Below are 22,927 nucleotides of genomic sequence, written 5' to 3'. Positions count from 1 at the left end.
AATGAGAAAGAACATGAGAAAAAAAATTTCGAAGCAACCCTAACTTTTGACAGGCGTCTGTAAGTGGCACTCGTCTGTCGGCATTCATGGGCCCAAGGAGACATCGGCGGCGACACGTGCTTGACGCCAGTGAGCTGGCCACCTCTCTCCTACGTAGTTCATAGTATCACGGCACACCCCAGACTTGCCAGATGCTAACTTGCTAACAATCACAAAAGAAGCCCCAAAAAGGTGGCGCGACTTTTGCGAAAAAGCCCAAAAGAAGCGGAAATTTAATAAATTTTCCCATTCTTGAGAATATTTTTAAATATAAAAAAAATGTCACTCAAATACGAAGGGGAGTTGAATAAATCACTTTAATTATTTTGTACAGCAAAATTATGCACAACTATGAAGGAAAGTCCATATTTACTTTTAACATTGTCTCGAGGGTCCATTCGGTTCAATGCACGTTTCAAGATTAACGTTACTTGTTGATTCCCTCCAATGTAAGTTTGGCTTCAACGCTCAACTATCAAAGTCATCGACTAAAGTGCTATTAGTGAACGACAAACGCGCAATTGGTGAATGTGGTGATCACTAAAATAACTATTTGCTGGAAAAATGCAAATAAGCCCAAAAAACGCAACAAGCGACTGCAAAATTCTACAAGCGACTCTACGAAAGAAAAGCCCAAATCCTCTTATTATAAGCGGAACTAGAAACTCTGGCACACCCAGAAGAGCAACTGGTGACGCATAAGCAGGCGTGCGAATAATATATAAAAACGAGAAATAAATTTCATTATTAATAAAACAGTATGTTTATTGAGATAAATATGTTTCATGGGCCGAGAATAATGCACACATTGAGAAAAATGAAGGTACGGTAGAATCGGCATAATTTGCCTTTACTAGCATCCATCTATAAACAGCTAAAACGGCTACCCTTTCAGAGATTACAGATAACATTGACATCAGCTTTTTAGAGTACGACAAGCGGAAACTACCCACGGAACAAAACCAAACTTGTTGCACACATGTGCAAGCGATAGCCAATGCAACGGCCCACACAAACCTTGGAATGAGAAGTGAAGGTCAACGGCACAAAATTCCCACAGGGAGACTTCTTAATTAAAAAAAAAAAAAAAATTGAAGTGGTGGCACGTTTTCCAAAGATATGGACAGTACTGTACATGTACGGCATTGACCATTTGAGGCTTGTTCATTTGTGACTAGTCCCTGGTATGGTGAGGAACCCACAGTAATACCATACAACATGGGGATGCCAGAATATAGAGGCAATACCCGTCATACACAGCACCACGCCAAAGCAGTGGGAGGTTGCGATATCCAGCCAGGTCCAGCTGGGAACCGGACGACAAGATTTGGCTGGTAGAACGCACCAGCTGGGCAATTGAGGCCCAGGAGTCCATGACCGAGGACCTATCCACAGGCACACTGCACACCACCACCTCTAGAGCCAATAAAGTTTATTCTTTCTCTCTTGTGCCATGCATGTACACTCAAACCTCATATAACAAAGTCTCATCTGCCACGAAAATAACTTCGTTATATCCGAAAATTCGTTATAAACGTTTATTTTTAACACTGTAGCTATGACAAGGCTATTCTTCATTTACTTCGTTATAACCGATAATTCGTTATATCCGTGTTCGTTATAACGAGGTTTGAGTGTACGTCATTGACCCTCAAAAGGTTAACAAGTGTGTTTGAAAAGATGTATGGTATTGGAATCTGTCGCACTATTCTTGCTTGGAGTTCGTTGCATAGCCATGACTTGTATCCCAGGTATTCGAGTCTGTAATTGGCAACCGTTCAGAACAAGTACTGAGAAAATCCTCAGAGATTTCCATGAAGATGCAAAATTGCCAAGTTTGATGTTAAAAAATTTGGCGAAGCTTGCACTAAGTCGCGCAAGCCTTCAAATGGCGAAACTGGACGATCCTGAAGTCTAATCTGGTTGTCTCTAGGTTGTTGCTAGACTGTTGCTGGGTTAGTCACGACACGGATCTCCAAAACCGAGCTTTCACACCTCTCGTAGATGTATCTACAGGCACGTCGTAGTTGGGGTCGGGCTTCCATCGCTTTGGGCTCTTCTCGCAGCTGCCGTTGCCTTTCCCATTCCCCAGCATGGCAGCTTTGCATAGTCGTGTCAAGTATTTCTATCTTTTTGTCTTTATTCCCATTATTCCTCTCTTTTCTTTTGCTTTCTCTCTCTGAGTGAACCAGTGGTGAGTAGTGGATCCTCCTCAACATCACATCTTGTGCTCACTTTCCAACCAAGCCTGCAGCCAGCACCTCCCCCCCCCCCCCCCCAAAATTTTTATGATACATGGTGTTTTACTGAAAATAATGAAAATAGGCATTTTTTTTGCAGATAGTCAAGGCTTTCAGCAAATGCCCCCCCCCCCCCTTTCAGAAAAAAATTCCTGGCTACGGGCCTGTTTCCAACCCTCTTGCTGCACCATACTATACAAGGCTATGCTATGCTCTCCTAGCGAGCCTGGATAGCCGAGTGGTTAGGATGCTGGCTTTTAGATCGAGGGTTCAAATTTTTTTCGGGAGGAATTTTTCTCCTTTATATCTTTCTGTCTGTGTTTTTCTTTCCTTGCTCTCTCTCCGTACTCATTCTCAGGGGGTTATTACAGACCACGCAGTAGCAGTGCGTAGTGGGATCTGCCCAAATTCTGTGGCACATACTCATTCGCGATGACAGTTTTGTGATAGGCCGCACACACAATTTAGGCTAGTTTAACTCTGTGTTAAAAACATTAAAAAAATCTGAACATCTAACTACAGGTCACCTGTACTCACTTCTCTTGCACATGCCTATAGTTTGATACAATTTAAGAAGTTCGGAGAGGCACCACCCAGACAACCAAAGTGCGGCAGCCGATCGCCTCTGCGACTAAAGAAATAGTCTAGTTCACGCAGTCGGCGATGTTCTCCGAAGGTGGGGTCACTGGCCGTCCGGCTCATGCGGCTCGTGGCATCAGTCTGGAGTAAGCGCCCATTGGTGCATACTTGTGTGCCTTTGAAGAGGAAATGCCGTGGACTTCCAAAGTTGAGAGTGGCATTTTACTTCCCTTGCAATAGAAGGCATACAACAAATCTTACAATATATGAACTCCTGCAAAGTTGCCATTGCAGCGCAGATATAATACAGTGTTGCATTCAATCGAACAGGACCTCTTATTTTGTACTTCTTGAAACCAGTAAATGCAGCTTCAAAGGTGCCGTCAACTGCAGTCTCCAAAGCACCACCTGGCCAACACATCACACCTATAGCCTCAGGGGCGTAGCCAGAAACTTTTCTCGGGGTGGGGGGGGGTTCATGCGTTCGTTCATGCGTGAGTTTGTATGTGCACGTGTATATATACGCAAGCAAAACTTAAAAATTCCGGGGGGTTTGAACCCCCCAACCCCCCCCCCCCGGCTACGCCCCTGTATAGCCTGCAGGCTGCATATGTGGCACTCATTGTGCTGTGGGACGGTTACAGCACTAATGTATAGGGGTGTGAGAATAGTGAAATTTCATCTCGAATCGAATAGTGGCCAAAAATATCGAATAGTCTATTTACACGAAACGTATACCGCCAGTTACAGCAAGAGAAGGGAAAAACCGGGGACGCTACGGCGTATAACAGCTTTATTAAGCGCTTGTTCGGGAGGGATCTTTTTTTTTTCCAGTTTTTATAGGTGCGCAGGCATGTTGATACAAGAGCCACCATTCGAGTCACCAACGGCACTCCTAACCTCTTAACGGCTAACAGAGGGGGGTACGGTAGCCATTTTTTTCCCCTTATCGTTGCTCAATACGGCTTATCTGACAATGGTAATGTTGTGCTTCATCCTCATGAGTGCTCAAGGCCCAACAAACTTCGGCAGTCTGTACATCAGCGTTTTAAATGCGCGCCGGAACGATGGGAGTTTCTGAATGAGTGGCGCAGTGCGGCAGTGGCGACTGCACAGCGTGAACAAATTTACACGTGTGAAGCCAATCACCGAGGGTTTCGCGGGCCAAAGTCTGGGCGTTTTACGGCGCTTGTGGCGTATGCGACAGAGTTATGCAAGAAGTCCATGCCTTCGCTTCGGAAGCAAAGTTGGGAAGGGCTTGCCATTTTTCTCGTGTTTTTTTACGTGCGGAAATGACATAATCTCCTTTAAAAAAAACATACGATTGCTTTTGAACCAGGATGTCGGTGGAAGTTTTAACGATGGCCTACTGTACCGACGTTAGCGTTAGTTTTAGCCACCCCACCCTAACCGAATTGCACCATTGGCCTTTGTCAAGTTTTAGATGTTCCTCCAGTTGAATTATTCGAAATTTTGAATACTAGCTATTTGAAAGTCGAATCGAATTATTCGATTAGGTATTATTCGATTCGAATTCAAAACCTGAATATTCGCACACCCCTACTAAAGTACCCCACACTTTGGTGATCCTATGCTACTAAAGGGACACTGAAGTGAAACAATAAGTTAATTTACATCGATAAATTATACTATGAAAACTCTAGTGTCAAGTTCATCGCCATGAGTTTATTAATAGATGAGAAAATCAATGTCAAAATTTTCACTTTTAAATTTCCCGCCGGAATCTCCGATGGTGACATCACAGATTTCAGTGTTTTTTCGCATTTTAGCCACATTGGATCAATGAAACATCCCGAAACTTGGTACGTTAAGTCGCTGATTCCCGGGGAAGACAATGTGTTTCGTTTTTACCAATTAGGGACTACTTATGGCGCTATTAGACGCCCTCAAAATCTATGACATCGCAGCACCTGGTGGGGGAACTTCAAGGCGGCGTCGCCACCCACATTTTCTTGTGTGTTTTTCGCTTAACAAGCATCTTTTCACAGCAAGCGTGGTAACATAATAGAGGAAACATCTTTTTTTTCTCTTTAGTGTCCCTTTAAAGATGCACTTCATTAACTGAAGATGTCACACCCAACAATGCTGAATAAGGTATGCGATTGGAAACCATAGAACATTACTCTCCATGTGAGCTAGCGAACAATTTGCAGGGACTGCAGAGATCGGATGGACATAGTGCTAATGTTAACAGTGTTCAGTGATGCCGACAAACTATCATGTTTGGGTAGATGTGCGATTACCAATGACATTCAGAAGCCGTAATGATCTGCACGGGGGCACCTTTCTCATGTCTCCTCCTTGCGTCCACTACACACACGTGCCAACGCCCATTTTCACTTTCATCTGGTTTTGCCTATAGTCTGATATAACTTTAGAAGTCTGCAGCATTTCCTTCTCAAAGGTGGATTCACAAAAGCCCACACCAATGGACACGCACTCCAGACTGACATCATGAGCCAGGCGGCTGGCGCCTTTGGAGAACACCACCGAGTGCACGAGTGGGACTGTTCCTTTCCACAGAGGCAATCCCCTGCTACTCTTCGGGCATCTAGGTCTCTCTGTACTCCTTAGATTGTATCCAACTATAGATGTTTTCCTCCGAGTTATTACCAGACAGATTTGGCAAGGGCTGCAGAAAGCTCAGTTACTGCCGCGAGTTTGCTTTTTCAGAAAATGCTCACTCCACAGAGTGCACAAACATCTGCACGTAAACATTTTATTGTTCTATGTACAAGGACAAAGAAAGCAAATGTCGTGGATACAGACTGCGTGCAGGAATGGGAGGAAACAAAAGTAAAAGTGAGCTTGCTCTCTGCAGTATTTTCTAAAGAGGAGCAATGACAGCGGCCATGGCTAGCCAAACATAGCATAATATGAAAGGCCCCCTTCTTTTCCTTGCAGACCCAGCTAACGCTTGTTCCAAAGAATGCCTGATGAGTTTGGCGCCTTTGATGATATGAAGAAAGGCGAATAACCCCAGTTGCTCAGTCGCCCTCTGGTAGCGGTGGGGCGTCTGTTGGAAGCGGTGGTGGTAGTGGTGGTGCATCCTCCTTCTTGCGTGGGCTGCTCGCCCGTGGTGGGGACCGCGAGTCGCCATCGTCCAGCCAGTTGCGGATAATGGTTGCCTTATTAATGCGTTGTGTGCTGGTGCTAGCACCGCCCTCGGCTGCCGCCAGTTCCTGCTTCTCCTGTGCTCGCTGTGCTGCTGCCTCCCGCAGCTTCTTCAGCTCCTCAGCATCAGGCGCACGGCTCACAATGGGGTTGCGTCGCTTCCACGGCGGGCAGAAGGATCGGTCTTGTGGAGTCTCCGAGTCGGAGCGCCGGTCACGGCTGTAACTGCTTCGCTGGTAGCTGCCACCCCCGCCACTGTTGTAGTAGGAGCGTGGTGACGTCCGGTTGTTGTAGTAGGGCCTAAATGGACGGCGTCCTCCACGGCCACCCCTGAAGTAGCGGTTATTCTGGTAGCCGCCACGATAGTTATTGTAGCGGCGGTTGTTGAAGTTGCCCTTGTAGTAGCCACCCCGGTTGTTGTAGTAGTAGGGCCGGTAACCTCCGCGCCGCATGGGTGAATGGCGCCGGTGCGAGCCGTCTGTGTCCGAGCTGTAGCTGCGGCTGCGGCGGCGACCGTCACGCGAGTCCTCCGAAGAGTACCGTCGGCGTCGTGAGTCGTCACGTGAGCTATCCGAGCTCCGGCCACCACGGCTGCTACGGCGGCGGCGGCCCCGGGACGCTACACTTGAACGATCCGACGAATAGTCATCCGAGTGATCAGCACTGCGCCGGCTGCTGCGACGCCTCCGCACGGGTGACTTGGAGCGGCCAGATGACGAGTAGCTCTCGGAGTCTGCACGCGAGCGGCGACGCAGCTTGCGTTTACTCTTGCCCTCATCGTCATCGTCCTTGGGACTACTCTCACGGCTGCTTGACCGGTCCTTCTTGCGCTTGGCCGGTTCAGAGTCTGAGTGGATAGAGCCTTCCTCATGGCTGGATGCCGTCGCCTTGTCATCAACCCCTCGCGACGGCTGTGGTACATCGTCGCGGTGCTCAACTGAGCTCACCGATCCTTCTTCGTGGCTGTCACCTGCATGTGCCAGCGGCTTTTTGACGGCCTTCCACTTGAACTCGATACCCTTGCGCTCGGGTGCCGGCTCTGTGCGCTTCACCACCGACTCAATGCGCGGCGCCAACTGTGCCGGCTCGGCTGACGGGGCTCTCGCCGACTCAGACGAGCGGTCCTTACGCTCGTAGTATGCCGTGCTCGCTGCAGCCGACTTGGGGTCGACATTGAACAGACGTGGTGCCTGTATCTCCTGGCTGGACTTCATCAGGAAGGTGACCTTGGGTGACAGCTCACCGTGGTCATCAACACGACTCGCTTTTAGTATCTCCGCCTCGTCCTCATCCTCATAAAGATGCGCCAGTTTCTTCGACAATGGTGACAAGGAGCTGCGTTGCCTGCAAGTCCAAGGCTAATTTGTTAGGCTTTTCTATTGCAAGGCAGGATTGTGTAATCAAGTTGTTTTCTAAACAAATCCAAATTTGATATTGTGCCAGTTCTGTTTTGAAATAATGAGCAACTGTTATCGTTATAATTTATAATTTTAACATCGAATTCATAACTTTGCATCTTCACGGCCGTGCAATCATCTAATATAATTTATAATTTTAACATCGAATTCATATCTTGGCATCTTCACGGCCGTGCAATCATCTAATATAACGGACCCCGATGTAACGAAATCTGCTATGTAATGAGCTGTATTTCCAATATTTGCCTCATTGAATATCATGCTCCTTTATTTTTATTCGGCTAAGTACATTTGTACTGCACTTCTGACTTAAGAGGAGACATGAATTATAGAGACCAAAAAATTTATGCAAGAACAAAAAGGTTTTTATTATGCTTTTGATATCTGCAGCTATTTCTTTCACATGTAAACCATAATTTAATTCTTATCAGTAGTTCAATTACTGCTCAATTACTGTGTAGTTTTACGCAGCGTGTGAAAGTTGAATCTGAAACGTTTCTGGATCACTTATACCCTTGTCACAAAGCACATGTAATGTCATTCACAGTAAATGACATTCATAGTGCATGTAGTTGCAGTCTTGCATTCCTGGTCTACACAGGTACATGGGTATACAAAAAAACATTCACAGCTGATGTCGATGTCTGTCGTGAGTGCAGTGCAATTTTTGCTTCTTAGTAGTCTTTGCTGACGAAACTGTAGTTTGCTTCCATGGCTGGCAGAGACATATCGCCTGCAAATTTTGACCTTGCTACTATGGCACTACTTACTTCACTAAAACAACATAAACGAACTGAATAAGAAGAAAAAACAGACAGGCGTTTGTAAGCATGGCGACAGGGGACACTGGCATCATGTTGGAGCCTGGGGAAAAGAATATACAGTGGAACCCCAGTTATACAACTTTGAGGGCACCACGCAATACTGTCGTATTATCTGGGCATAGTATAATCGAAACACGAAGACTTTTAGGTAGCAGTGCTCAGTCTTGCAAAAAAAAAAAAAAAAAAGAAAAAAGCTGGCACAGACCGCCTAAATGACGCCGCGGCGCAGCCTTGCAGTTCTCTAAGGAAGGTAGATTACATTATTTTAAAAAATGACAGCTAAACATTTAATTGAAAGTGTGAACAAATCTTTAATCTCAACTTAAAAAAAGATTGAATCCAATGCGCATCTTCTTTGTGATAAATCGTGTCCGAAAATTCGCTGCGCGTAAGAACAAAACCGAAACCACATTGGCAACAACCTCCCGTCAGAGCAGTCAGATGCAACGTCATCACCATCACAACATGGCGACAAAGCATATTTTGCAGTGAGTTAGTGCATAGAGTTTTCAACAGTATTATTAGAAAACTCTATGAGTTCGTGTAGGATGATATCATGCGCGACTGAGACTTGTGTGCCTCGTATTTGTTCCTAACGAAGTGCAATTGTTGATGTGCCGCTCTCATGAAGAGAGAGTTATTTTGCACGCTGAAGGTAGTGTCACGTCCTTTCTGCGTGTGCAAGGCTTACGACCGCGAGCAGCGTAAACAAAGCGAGATCTTCAGCTGCTTGTTGACCAGGAAAAGTTTCCATGAGCCAACAACGGGAAAATATCTTGGCCTCAAAGACGAGCTTGCTGATCAGCTTAATCTCCTTTGTGTAGATTGAGCTTGATAAGATGAGGCCCTGGAAGATCCACGCAATCGAGACGCATCTTCAAGTCAAGTAAACTGGATCACCGAAGAAAGTGAACTGCCAGGAGAACATTTTTCTATTCTAATGAGGCAAATTGTACCTGTCTCACTCTCTCTCTTTTTTTTAGGGGCACATCAGTTTTCTATTAGACAGCTGATTACACTCATATTTATTTTAAACCCACGTAAATCTGGTGCATGTTACATTCGAGTTTAAAAAAAAAAGGTAATTTTTTTTATCGGATGGAGCCACAGAGCGCCGCAAGATGTGGGTTCGGCGTAAAACAGCGTCGTGTAATCTAGGTTTTTAATACATTATACCTATGGGGGTTTTGCCGGAACCAAACGAATTCGTCATAAAATGCAGGTCGTCGCATAACCGGGGGACATATAATCGAGGTTCCACTGTATTTACACAAATTGTTTCAATTACAGTGCTGCCAGTCAAAAAAGTTAACAAGTAACATTAAGAACACCCTCTTGTTATTAAGCTCCTGTCGTTGAGAATACATATATCACGCATGCATGAGGTCAAAAAACTCATTCCATTAGCTGTGAACGTCATCTGCTCGTGTAGCAGCAACAAAAATGGCAGGGACCGAACATGCGACCTCTGAATAATGCGTCCAATGCTCTACTACTGAGCTACGGCAGCATTCATCCTCCTGTCTACTTTATGGGGTACTATATATGTGCATTTTAAAACCTAGGAGTGTTAGTCAGCGCCAATCGCAGCTATGGTGGTCCCTGCCGGCGGCAAGTTATCTTTTTGTCCACTTCGCTTTCTTCACATTTGTATCCCAATTACTACAAACAACATCCCCTATACTTTCCTTGGCATTATTGTCTGTTAGTTCTGATTAATTACACGGGCCTTGTAACACAGGTGTTACTTAGTTTGCTAGAGAATACCCCATGATCAAGAACAGTGAGAGCTATAATTATTTGTTTAACTCCAACCTGTGCATGACAAAGTGCTGACAGCAGAATTCTAATTTCATGCACATAGTACAGTTCTAAAATTGATTTTGTGTTTTCCGTATGGTAACCATGGTAACACTCAATGAATTTTTGTTGTCCACAGAATGACTAATTATGGTTTCATCTGAAAACTGTTTGCAGCACTGCATTTACTGCATAATATAGTATCTAGCTATGCAATAATATTCATTTTCTGCTGAGCTGCCTTTTTTTTTTGTTGTCCCCTACAGTCTCGCAAGAAAATAGAACGGTAGCTTTGTCTATCGTCTCAACTAGTTACCCTAAAAGAAAAATTGTTGCACATTTGAAATCGGCATGAAAAACTAAACAATAGGGATGGGCGAATAGTAAATTTCACGTCTGAAGTGAATTCGAATAGTTCGAATCACATATTATAAAGAAAAATGAGCACTTTTGTTATGACCCAACTAACTCGCACAATATTTTGAAGAACTAGAACAAGGGGTGTGCGAATGTAACTTTTTTTTTAAGTGGAAGCAACATTGAATAGTAGCAAGATTTGAATGTAGGGCACAAGCTATAAGCGGTACAATATGTTAAGTCTTAAAATTTGCTTTTTCTCAGCGTATATAATACCGCATAACATGCCTTTAAACTAGGGGTGTGCAAATATTCGAAATTTCGAATATTTTTCGAATAGTGTTTGCTATTCAATTCGATTCACACTGGAATTTTGCTATTCGAACTTCCCAAAAACAAATACAGTCAACGTCCGATTAAAAATGACCCCTTCAAATTTTCAATATGCTTCACCTCATTACAATCTCGTATTGCGGCAAAGCTGCCTTTTAAGCTTCCTTACGGTCGAACTTTGCCAAGAGGCAGTCAACGTCCGATTGGAAGTGGTCCCTAGATTTTTAATATGATTCACCTCATCACACCCCGGTATTGCGGCAAAGCTGCCTTTCAAGCTCTGCTACGGTCGCAAATGTATTAACTCAAGAAAACGCTGGTTCCAACATGGAGATGAAAGATGTGGCAGAGGTGGGGGCTCAATTAATGCTGTTTTGGACCTGAAATTTGGGCAGAAAGCCCGAACAATCAGAAGCTGAAGCTTTTTAGCATCCAAAATTTCAGATGTTCTTATATATCGACGTCTACGAGGCAGATTTGGAGCTCGGGACATGAAGGGAGCACACCCTTGTCCGCCACATCAATTGGGCTTCCACAGAAGTTGAAAGAGTAGGAGAGGCTGAGGAAATGGCATCTTTGCCTATCACGTGTAAAGTGTTGTCGGCAACACTTTGGTTGCACTAAGTCATGTACATAAATTGAATTCAGCCTCTACATTGCCCCATTCTTGATAAGACAACTATGAAACACCACCCCGCCAGTGCTTCATCAACCTAGCGAAAAGAAACACTTTCATGTTGCTATCTCATAAAAATATGCTTAGGAATCCTCTCTAGCTTTTTTTTACTGCTATTTCGCTTCGAAGTATCCGAAAAATATTCAATTCGATTCGCACTCACACTTCAATATTCGAATTCGCTTCGCACCCAAAATTTTGCTATTCGCACAGCTCTACTTTAAACTTTAAAAATAATCGAGGTGCAAGTAATATGCAAGAACACTAAGTTGAAACATTAAATCAAAATTATACTGGTAAATTATTACCATGACAATTACTAGACAAGGAAGTGAAGGTACAAGTTTTAGTTTTAAGTTTCAGCACATGAATGTCAGTGTGACGCACGAATTTTGAAGTCTTTCTGCATATTTTGACCACACTGGTTCAATCATGTTATCTGAAACTTGCTATGTTAGGACCTTGGGTCCTTTGGAACACAACATGACCAATTTTTTTTTTTACCAATAAACGAATTCGTAGCGGCTGAGCTATAGCAGTGTACGGCAAGGGTCTACATGTACACGAGGGTCTACGTTTTTCAACAGGTAAACTAACATGGTGAGTGAGTGAAGAAACTTTATTTCCCTTTTTAAGAAAGGGGAGGAGCCGGAGGGGAGAGAGGGAGGTCTGTGATCCAGCCCCAGTAAGCGTCCGTAACCACTTCGTGTGGCCAACGCCTCCTCTAGAAAGATGCCTGCAGCGTGAGCCAAAAACCTCCTGCCCTACCCTTTCCCTCCTTCACCGTTTCTAATGAGGGCAGTAGCTGGCGATCCTTGCGGCGGCCACTTGCAACACACATTTGCGCATGCGCACATTACCCCCTCGACGTCACACCATGCCAGCCCCATTGAAAACAATAGGGGAGAACGTGGCGCCATCTCTCGACAAGCGACCACAACTCAAGGTAGGACGGCTACAATGGGATAGCCAGCAACGTCGCAGGCATGTTTCTAGAGGAGGCGTTGGTGTGGCATAACGTCAGTAGTTTGTGGGGCAGCTGAACAATGTTATTCAATAGAAAGGCCAGAGATGAAGTGAACTTACGGAGCAGCTTTAGAGGTGGCTGCCTCTATAGGGGGCGAAGAAAGCACCACAGCAGGCTCATCCTTCCAGTAGCTTTCTGAAGCTGTACCGCCAGGAACAGTGGTGCCAGTGGTGGCTGGAGCAGCTTCTTCAGGAGGTGGGCTGGTGTTGGCACGGTGGCCATCACGTGACTTGCGCTTTTTCTTGGAGCCACGGTGCCGCTCAGCTTTGCTTTCCTGAAATGACACGGCACCCAAGTTCACAATATTAACATCATTTTAACTATTGCATATAGTATACCCTTTTACTGCAATAGTAAATGGTCAAAACCAAAACTGACATATATTGAAATACTTTAGTGGGCAGAGTGCTTAGACTACGCCATGGATAAAGACGTGACCTCAATGAACACCACCAAGCAGACAAGCTTGGCTCCATAGTCACATCATCTATTAGTAGCTAGACTAAAAAATTCTGGCAGATCCTACGCATCGTGGGAATTGATTTCATGCAAAGCAGTTGGCGAGGAGGCACGTATGCCACACTGTGAGCCAAGTCTTACGAGAACAGTACTGCCAGCAGTACAAAATTTAGCAGAAAGGAGGTCTGGCTGCACTAAGAACTGAGATGGCATCAGCTTAAGTTAAAAAAAATAGTAAATAAGAAGACAAAGAAAACAAATCAATCAACACTGTGTTGCAAGGTTATCGTGAACAAGCGTTAGTGCACAAGATGACACATGAAAAAGTGCACAAACCTTGCGGTCCTTGCGAGATCTTCTTGAGCGATGGTGCCTGCGACTGTGGCGTTTGTAACCACTAGATGAAGAAGAACGTGAAGATGCTCCTGACGAGGAAGAAGATGACCAGGATGATGATGATGAACTACGATGACGGCGCCGCTTCTTGTGCCTGCATGAGAAAAATTGACCTGGGTCAATCTAGTGCATGGGTTCTGAAACTGGATTCCGCGGAACCCAGGGGTTGCACGAAGGCATTTTAAGGTTCTGCGAGTGGCCAGAACGAATGTGACCCACCCCCATTAGCACCTAAGTTATTGACTTACAAAAATTTACATTGAATTTTGCATTTAACAAAGCCATCACATGCTGCATACACACATCGGGAGTCTGCGAGTTGCGAGTGATCCACGCAGCAGCGGCAGCCCTTAAGACTCGTATGGCAAAATCCCGCTACAGTATAACCTCAGTACAACAGACCTTCATAGCGAAGAGGATTTCGGTCTGTTTACAATAGACCGAAATCCTCTTCGCTATGAAGGTCTGTTGTACTGGAGTAGGGAGTACGTAACATCCAAGTACTGTTACAAAAGACTTTTATGCAAATGCTGAATGGGTCTGTTATAACCGAAGAGAATTACGAGTCACGAACACGGTCAAAGAACTGATTTATTCTTAATGGGGGACGCAGCTTTCTTGCAGTGGAAAATAAAAAAACAATCGATTTTCTGAAAGTCACATTTCAGTTTCTTTAGCCCTTTTTCTATTTGATTCCAAAATATCTTCACTGAAAACTACACAGAAGTGCTGTAAAAAATTTGCTGCGCCTGCCAAGGTGGCGAAAATTAATGCGGAAATTGCAAAAAAAGAGCGCTTTCTTTTTAAATTATAGCTCCGCAACGGCGCAACTAGGCGCCGCCATTCTGGGCTCGTCTGAACGAGCATTTCTTCATATTCAAATTCCCCGCTCCATCTAGCTCCTGCATTCAGAAACAAGCATCCAAAAAGCAAATATTTGACGTTCGTTTCAAAGCCTCTGAATGGCTGCTTCTGCCAATCCGATGCTCGCTCCAGGAGAGTGTCGTCTGCTGCTTGCATGTCGCGAGGTCACGGCTGTCGAAAATCGTGCTACTTAATGACACGTTTGCACTTGTTCTGTGTTCACGGGTCAACGATCATTTAGAGTATACAGTGAGACCTCGTGAAACCGCAGTTGGCCGGAGCTCGAAAAAGTACGAACTAAACAGTAGTACTGTTTAACCGAAATAGCGTGAGGTTGCCCACTTACCTGTCCAAAAAAGAACCCTCAGAGAGTGTGATGAAAGGGCAAACAAACGTGCAGTATTTATTAACTTCGCGTGACAAAGTCTGTTATTTTCATTTGACGCCGCCGCGGCCTAGCAGCAATGACAGCGGCTTCAAACTCACTTAAGCTGCGAGCCAGCTTTTCTGCTAGCCCCCTCTTCTTGGCAAACACCCGCATGAGGCTGACGTAATGCGCAGCTTCTGCCACTGCCGGACCGGAATCGCCCGTGCTGTCGCTTTCCGTGTCATCGACATCACTGTGGTTTGGCGACACTTCGACAACAGAGGCAACAATGGCTTCGTCGGACATGTCCGGACAAGTCTGAACTTCACTGTCAATGTCTCTGAGGTCGGAGAAGGAAATGCCTTTCGTAACACCCTGCCACTCCAGCACTTCAGCAAGCAGTTTCGCAAGCTTGGTCGACGATGTCCAACGTCTGGTCGACGGTGTCACTAACGTCATCTGGGTAACCCGCACACACATTGAAGCAAGCGCACTTGAAGCAATTTTGCACTGTTGTTTCTTCAACCTGCCGCCACGAGTATTCGAGCAGGTGAATTGCACCCAGTAGGTCGATCGAAAATGCTTTGCCACATTCAATGGCAAGAAGAAATCTGCGCAGCAGATTCTTCTTGTAAAGCTGTTTCACAGCCCGAATGATGTCTTGGTCCAAGGGCTGGGCAATCGCCGTGGTGTTGGGAGGCAGAAATGCCAACTTTATAGCCGTAAGGTTATCCAGGGCAACATGCGCCGATGCGTTGTCTAGAATAACCACAACTCGTCTGTTCTTAGCCGCAAAACGACGCTCAATGAGGTGCATGTATTTCTCAAAGAGTTATGCCGTCATCCACGCTTTGGTGTTGCTGCGATAGACGACTCCAGATGGCAGTCAGGCGCCTTTAAAGCATCTTGGCTTGGCCGACTTTCCAATCACGAGGAGCGGAGTTTTGTCAGTTCCCGACATGTTGACACAAAATGCCACTGAAATTCTGTCCTTTGCATGCTTGCCGCCGGTGCATGTCTCGCCTTTGAACACAAGCGTTCTGTCTGGCAGCAACTTATAGAACAGCGCTGATTCATCCATATTGTAGACGGCATGGGGTGCATAGTCCTCCAAGATGTGCTTCAGTTGACCATTTTGCCACTGCTCTGCGCTATCCACATCAGCAGCAGCACTTTCTCCCGAAACGGTCCTTGTGGTTATTCCGTGTCTAGCTTTAAATCTTGCCAGCCAGCCATTGCTGCACTCAAAGTCCTCGTGGTTGAGCTGTGCAGAAAAAACCAGGGCCTTCTCCACGAGGAGGGGTCCGCTAATAGGCAGGTTTTTTGACCGCGCAGCTTTTAACCACTTTACAAGCGCCTCCTCCACATCCGAAAATGACGAACCGCGCAGCCGGCACCTTATTGTGGTTGCTGCAGCACTGCCGAGCAACTTCTCCTTGGAGTTCCAAATTCCACACACAGTAGTTAACAGCAGGTCCTTCTCGCGTGCCAGCGCTCACTTTTTCGTGCCACGTTCAATAGCACGAATGATCTCTAGTTTTTCTTCTGTTTTCAGCACTCTGTGCTTTTGTCCGAGCTTCGGCATGACGCGAGTACGAAACGGCAGAAGCACACACAGACAAAATGTCAAGCACGACACTCCTGCAGCTCTCGCGGCCAGTACGATATGGCACTGAAGGAACAAAGAAGAAAGCAAAGCCGACAAAACGAGCGCACATTGCATTTGCGAAATGATGATGAAGCGCCGCCGCATGGATAACATCAGAAGCCTATTGCTGCGCTCCTAATTTCGGAGGCCGTGTACTTCTTGTTGCGGAAAACATCCAAAGATGGCGCTTGTCAAGTAAGCCATCATCATCATCATTAACAGAAACAAGCGATGCATAGAGTTTCATACAAATACCCTAGAGAGAAAACTGGCGCTGCGATCGTTCAACTACCATGGGAATGATGGGAAGTACAGGCTTCGGATTGGATAGCGTTAGCTAGCGAACTGTCTACGGATCTTTCTCTACAGTTTCAGTTTCGTTCTTCGCGAGGCGTGGGTAGTGGGGTGCGTTTGAAAGCATTCAAGCAGCGCCTTTGTTGTTCAAAGAGGCTGAAGACCGCTAGATCTCTTAGTTTGCTGCGACGCTGCAGCTTTACAAGTTGTATTTGACAGTTTTAGCAAACCGTCGTGCACTCACCGCTGCGCACAGATGTAGCGTCCCATGTCAGTGCAGCAAACTGCATCGAGTTCACGTTTGTTTGATAAGCGCGTCTTACCAAACCTCGTTCAAATCAGCTGCAAAACGACGGCGAAGCTAAGTAGACGCACTGTCGCGCTCCTCTGACTCGACTTCACAACAAAACGAGAGATGCGTTGGAGGCAGACCACTTGAACAGACGCACCTGGCATCGCAGCAGACGATACGTTAAGTGTTTCTTACTCAATACAGTACTGTTATTTCCATAAATAGATAATGCATACTTTCGAGGGAAAAACAAGCGTGTTTCTTTTCAAGTGTTGTACAAAAATAATTCATTATTTGGTGATGCCAAATCTGGAACATAATTGCAGAGCAATGCATACCCTGGTGGTTGAATTTGTCCAGGTTTCAGTTCCATCTCAGGGTCACGCAAACTTTTTGCAATAAGTTTTGCATACAAAAGAATGAAGCAAGTTTTAATTGGAATTAACTTCATATCACTTTGTTTTACACTCGGCAAACAAGCGTTGCGAATCTCAAGAACCTAATCCATCCGAAGCAAATCCGAAGCCTGTACTTCCCATCATTCCCATGGTGGTTGAAGCGTGTCTCAAGGAGCCCACGTAGACACTAGCGCCAGATTCCCCTCTAGGTATTATAGTAAGAAAATCTATGAAGCGATGCGTGTTCTGATCTCTGAGGCTTGCTGTTTTCTCGTGGGGACGACATGCCACCGCAATCATAGAGTTAGTACAGACTATATGGCCGCGATCGCTCAAAGAAAAATGTAAACACTACATATTAACCGATACGTATGCAATAAGATGGTACGGTTCATGTGGACACAAAATGCATTATGTTCTATGGCCGCTGAGTCGGGGATTTGACATTACTACTTTTAAAACGAAACTACTGTTTAAGCGGGTTCGGTTTAACGAGGTTTCACTGTGATTACGCTTTACTTTGACAGCTTCAAGCAGAAGCTCAATTGTCAGATTACGATATCGCGCTGCACTTGCCACGAACATCGCAGATGCGCGTCTCGGACCGACTCATTGGACCCGCGGTTAGAGGTTCTGTTCATCAGCACTTCGGACCTCGTGATGAAGACCATCCGGGGACAACTCTTTGTACTCACGATCGAGCATGGCGTACTTTGAAACACCGGGCACTGCAGCCACGCACATCGCAACTAAGCTTTTGCTAAACGTTGTGGATTTAAGAGACGGATCCGAACTATGCGGGCAAGAACGTCCCGCTAGGGGATATGCGAAAGCCAGGAAGCCGCAATGTGTTCCGTCACAAGCTAAGAATCACATCGCCCGAACCCCAAAACGCAAGACCAAGCACGCTGCGTGCCGAATTTTTGTTGGCGCGGCTAGGCATAACTGATCACTGACAGATCGGCGGCCTTTGTTCTTAAATCTGTACATCAATATCCGGTGCGCTGTTTCCGTCCCAAGTATGCCAAGTGATGTTTGAAGTCGGAAGTTATTGAATTTGGAATGTCCGTGGTAGAAAAGTCCGCTGTAAAGGGGTCCTGCCACCTTGCTGGCCTCACATTTTAGTCAATTACAGTAGAACCTCGTTGATACGTTCCCGCTTAGTACAATTTCCCGGCTCCTATGCTCGAAATCACGAAAATTAAAAATAACCCAATACAGCAGTGTGTAATATGTTCTGGTTGATATGTTCCCAGAAAATACGATTATTCGGCAGCAACATTCAGCACCGCGGAAAACTGCGGTCGTGTGATACGTTTTGTAGTCAGAAACTCTCATTCAGGTGTGCAAAAAGGGCCCTCTCGTGTGCTTGTGAACCGCAAAGTGTCAGACAGCTGCCGCGCGGCGACGGCGGCTTCTCCGCGGTGCCTCTTCCCCCTCCGCTATTCCTCTGCTTCGCTCAATTTTCTCCTGCACGTCTTCTCCGAACTGCTCGACCGTCCCCTCCATGTCGTCTCCGAATTGCTCGATCGCCGCTCTCTGTCAACCACACACCGATCTGAAGGCAGGCGGCAACGCTGGCCGTCAAAATCTTCAAACGGCATTACAAAAAAAAAGAAAGTATTTTCTGTAGCACTTGGCACGATTTTGCTGAGCATTGCAAATCCTTCATCCGTAGCACACTACATAGATGCACACTCGTTCCACACACTTTTGTTCAGACCCCATGGCTATGACAACCGCCGGGGGAACTAACAATGCGGCCCAAAGAATGGAGGCTGTCGCTCCTCCAGTCCGCCACGGTTCAGTACAAGACCTACCGAGACGCATGCCGCCGCCGCTGCACAACACGCCGCGACACGTAACCATAGCAACGCCGCCATTGTGCCCAGTGAATATGGCCGATAATTTTCCCCACACTTTTCTCCCAGAGCGTGTTCGTTTTCGGGCTGCTCCGCCCATTGCGCGGCGCGATTCCAGCCGGCGTTCGTTTTTCTCTGGCTGGACAATTCTGCCTACCAGCAGGTCGTCAGACGCTGCCAGAAAAAAAAAATGTTCTGGAAGATATCTAGGAGGTTTCTGGTTATCAGACGCCAAAACGAGACGATGCGCGCTCGCTGCCATCTTTGTGAGGACTCGACGGATCGCAATGCGAGCTCTTGAGGGCTTCAGCTTCGGTTGCCATTACGCCGGGCGCTATATATTAAAGCCCGTTCTGCCATGCGAGATGGTGCGAATATTACGAGTGGCGGCGAACATACCAGCGCATGTCTCAAGTTAAGACAGAACGCAAACTGATCAGCGCGAGTGTGCAATGTAGTATGCGATAGACGCGAGCAGCTGTCGCTTTCGGGGATGCTAATCACTTTCGCGAGATTTCGCATATCGTGTTGTACCGCGATTGTTACGCGCACTGCGTAGAGTTGAGCTTGTTAAGCCTTTAGCAGGGCGGCAGTTTTCTTCACGGACGAGGCGAGTCGTGCGTGATCTTGCCAACGTACGTGATCATATCCCAAATGAGTATGCTCGAAAATATCAGTTCCGCTCTTCGGCAAACCTAGCCCCATATTTCCAAGCGGCAATGCAGAAAGAACTGACGCAAAAACCAGCGCAAAGTTTTGTCTGCTGACACGGCTGTAGCGTTTCTTTACGCTTACGCTGGTTGTCCCAGAGAGATTTTGCAATATTCGGGTTGTCTCGGGATTTCAACACACGTGACCACGACGTTATTTCCTCCCAGGACCGCAACTAGCTGGCTGACCTCTGGCTGCTAGCGAGATGCCAGGAGTTCGAAAATCGAAGAGTCCCTCCATGTTTTTTTGAGAAATAAATGTTTTTTGCCCTTGCACCTCAATATGGGCTTGTCAGCCTCAATTTTTACCGGATTCGGATCGTACGTTTTCCCAGATCGTACGTTTATCTTCCGTGTTTTTTTCGGAAACGTATCAACGAGGTTCTACTGTATATCCGAATGTCTGGTGTACCAGAATCCGTTGTAAACGAAGCTCAATCAATAGAACAGATACGGAGGTCGGCGTAATGCCGCCAATTGGTCTATAGTAACGGAATGTCTGTTGTGAGAAGATCTGTTGTAACGAGGTTATACTGTATAACGAACAGCACTACAATGAAAGATTTTCGATTCCCCGTCAGCGGCCCATAGCAAACACTGTGAAAGATGTCACGTCGCATCAAATAATTTGTGCCGCTGCTTGCACGTGGCTATGCATGACAATATGACACAGTAAAGTTGGCAAGCGGGAGTTTTGAATTGCAGTGCCGAATGAATTCATGAACACCACAGAAAGCGATATACCCAGCAAGAATGCGTGGAAATTTTTTGGGCTTTCGAGATGATTTTACCGTAAAAACCCGCATATAGCTCGGACCCGCATATAGTCCGGGGTGTAATTCGGGGATAGCAAACGTGAGAAAAAAAGTTTTCACCCGAATATAGTCCGAGGAAAATGGAAAAAATGCATTTATTGACATTTCATTCATCATCGTCGTCGGACGCACTCTCTTCCGAAGCTCCCTTGTCGGAAATGTTCTCCCACAGCACATCATCCTCAGTGCCATCAAGCGCGTTGGAGATGGAGCACTTTTTGAAGGCGCGGCAAACGAGCGCCTCTGGAATGCAGGCCCAAGCCTCGACTATCCACGAGCAGAGCATCGCTGGCGAGGCCCGTTTCAGCCGTCCGGCAGGGGTCACTTCTGGTTCTCCGGACCTCATCCGCTCCACGTACAGGCGCTTGACATGGTCCTTAAATGGCTTATTAAGGCACACATCAAGCGGCTGCAGCTGTGATGTCATCCCTCCCGGGATGACGACGAGCTCGGTGCGGGAGTCGCGCAGCAGTCGCTTTACGGAGTCGGCCAGGTGACACCGAAACGCGTCGAGCACAAGCATCGAAGGGAGCCCCAGCAGTGCTCCGGGCCGTCGACACCACACGGACTTTATCCAGTCAAGGACTAACGATTCGTCCATCCACCCCTTGTCCTGGCAGCGGACGACGACATTTTTCGGGAACTTCTCCCCCTTCGGCAGCGTCTTTCGTTTGAACACCACGTAGGGTGGCAGCTTGCGACCGTCAGCCGTGCAGGATAACATTACAGTCACCCGCGTTTTTTCGTTTCCAGTCGACCGCACGATAACTTGCCTGGAGCCTTTTTGATGCACCGTCAGCGCCGAGGGCATATCCAGGTAGACCGGCGTCTGATCCGCGTTGCCGATCTGGCCCAGCTGAAAGGGGACTGCCTTTCGCAACGCAATTATGTACCTTTGAAAAGCCACGAGGTGCTCTTCGTAGCTCTCTGGTAGCTTCTGGGACATCGACGTACGCCGACGTAGGGAGAACCCAGCGCGGCGCATGAAGCGAGACACCCAATGCTTGCTCGCTTTGAAATCCTCCGGCTGAATGCCTTTGTCTCGAGCGATCTCCCTTGCCTTCGCTTGTAGCAGCTCGATGTTGACAGCGAGATGTGCAGCTCGCTGCTCCCGCACAAAGTCTGTGAGTTCTCGTTCCACGTCAGGAAATGCTCCATTTTTTGGTCCGCGGAAACTTTTTCGCTGGCCGCTGCATGCAAAGAGGGCTTCCTTCTGCTTCCGCCAACCGCGAATGCTCCGCTCGTTGACTCCGAACTGCCGCTCCGCGGCACAGTTGCCGATGGTTTCGGCAGCAGCGATAACTTTTCTTTTAAAAGCAGCAGAGTACTGCCTGCGCGGTCCTGACATGGTGTAAAATCACAGGAGCAAAATCGAGGCCGTCGTTATGGGCACCAAGTTGAAGCAAAGGCCACTGACCAACTGACCAGTTAAGACTAACGCCGCTAACACTACCTAGCGCAGAAGCGCGCAGACAGCTGATGATGATGATAGCACCGCGCTATGCCGAAACCGAAACTGAATTTGGGCCGAAAATTCTTGGGACCCGCATATAGTACGGGGCCGAAATTTCGCACCCTAAAATCTAGAAAAAAACCCCGGGCTATACGCGGGTTTTTACGGTACTTCTTTAGAATGAGGTTTTACGAGCATTTCTATGGGGGTTTCCAAGGGAAACTTTGTTTACTTCATTATATCTATTATTTTGTTATATCCCATCTCATGATAACGAGGGATGAGTGTACCCAGCTTCTAGTGTAGCTCTCTACAGTACAAGTACAGTATTACCTATCCCAATACAAAAACAATTGCACTTATGAAATCGGCTTGCTTTCAGGATTCCTGCCTGCGTGGCCAAAAGCCATTTGGTGCAGTTAGGACTACCCCTGTTCTGTAACACAGCGACGAGGGGCTCACTTTTTCTCCACTTCATCCTTAAGCAGAAGACGCAGCTTTTCTCGGGTGTCTTTGGGCTTGCCCATCTCTCCTTGAAGTTCAGCAAGCAGCGACGCCTGGCTTGACAGAGACCGGGTGTCTTGGGACACCAAGGGCTCCTGCAAAGAGAGACCAATGTGATGGCTGCACTATTGAGCTCACTCAGCTTTCCCAGCTGCATCTACAAAGTGCTCTCAATCTAGATCATCAGTTTACTGCAGCAGTGGAGAGCAACAAGAGCATAAGGAGCTGCTGACATAAGGGCTGGCATCACGACAATGCAAGGTACGTACGGCCTCCTTCTTGCGCTCCTTCACTTCCATGGCAATAAGGGCTTCCCGGGCATCTGTGTTGCTCAAGTTCACTTTCACAGCCTTCTTGTACGTCTTGACCGCACCTTCCAAGTCACCCCTCTCCTCGTAGCTGCACATACCATGATACCCTCTTCAGTAAGAAGACAG

General features: G+C 46.7%; 1 protein-coding gene across 8 annotated transcripts in view; it reads right to left on the bottom strand.

Moving 5' to 3' along the window:
- Positions 1–5,584: 5,584 nt before the first annotated feature.
- The window catches only part of LOC119388238 (serine/arginine repetitive matrix protein 2), an 81,686-nt gene continuing 64,343 nt past the window's right edge, over positions 5,585–22,927 (bottom strand). For all 8 annotated transcript variants that reach the window (XM_049413875.1, XM_049413877.1, XM_049413874.1 and 5 more), the window contains 5 exons: positions 22,760–22,889; positions 22,449–22,585; positions 13,224–13,377; positions 12,488–12,702; positions 5,585–7,337 (listed from right to left, as the gene is read on the bottom strand). In XM_049413875.1, coding sequence (XP_049269832.1) covers positions 5,867–7,337; positions 12,488–12,702; positions 13,224–13,377; positions 22,449–22,585; positions 22,760–22,889 — 2,107 coding nt within the window. In that variant the 3' untranslated portion in view covers positions 5,585–5,866. The remainder of the gene's footprint in view (positions 7,338–12,487; positions 12,703–13,223; positions 13,378–22,448; positions 22,586–22,759; positions 22,890–22,927) is intronic.

This window comes from Rhipicephalus sanguineus, chromosome 3, assembly GCF_013339695.2.
Source record: "Rhipicephalus sanguineus isolate Rsan-2018 chromosome 3, BIME_Rsan_1.4, whole genome shotgun sequence".
Taxonomy (NCBI): Eukaryota; Metazoa; Arthropoda; class Arachnida; order Ixodida; family Ixodidae; genus Rhipicephalus; species Rhipicephalus sanguineus.
This window is presented reverse-complemented; position numbering and strand designations above follow the sequence as displayed.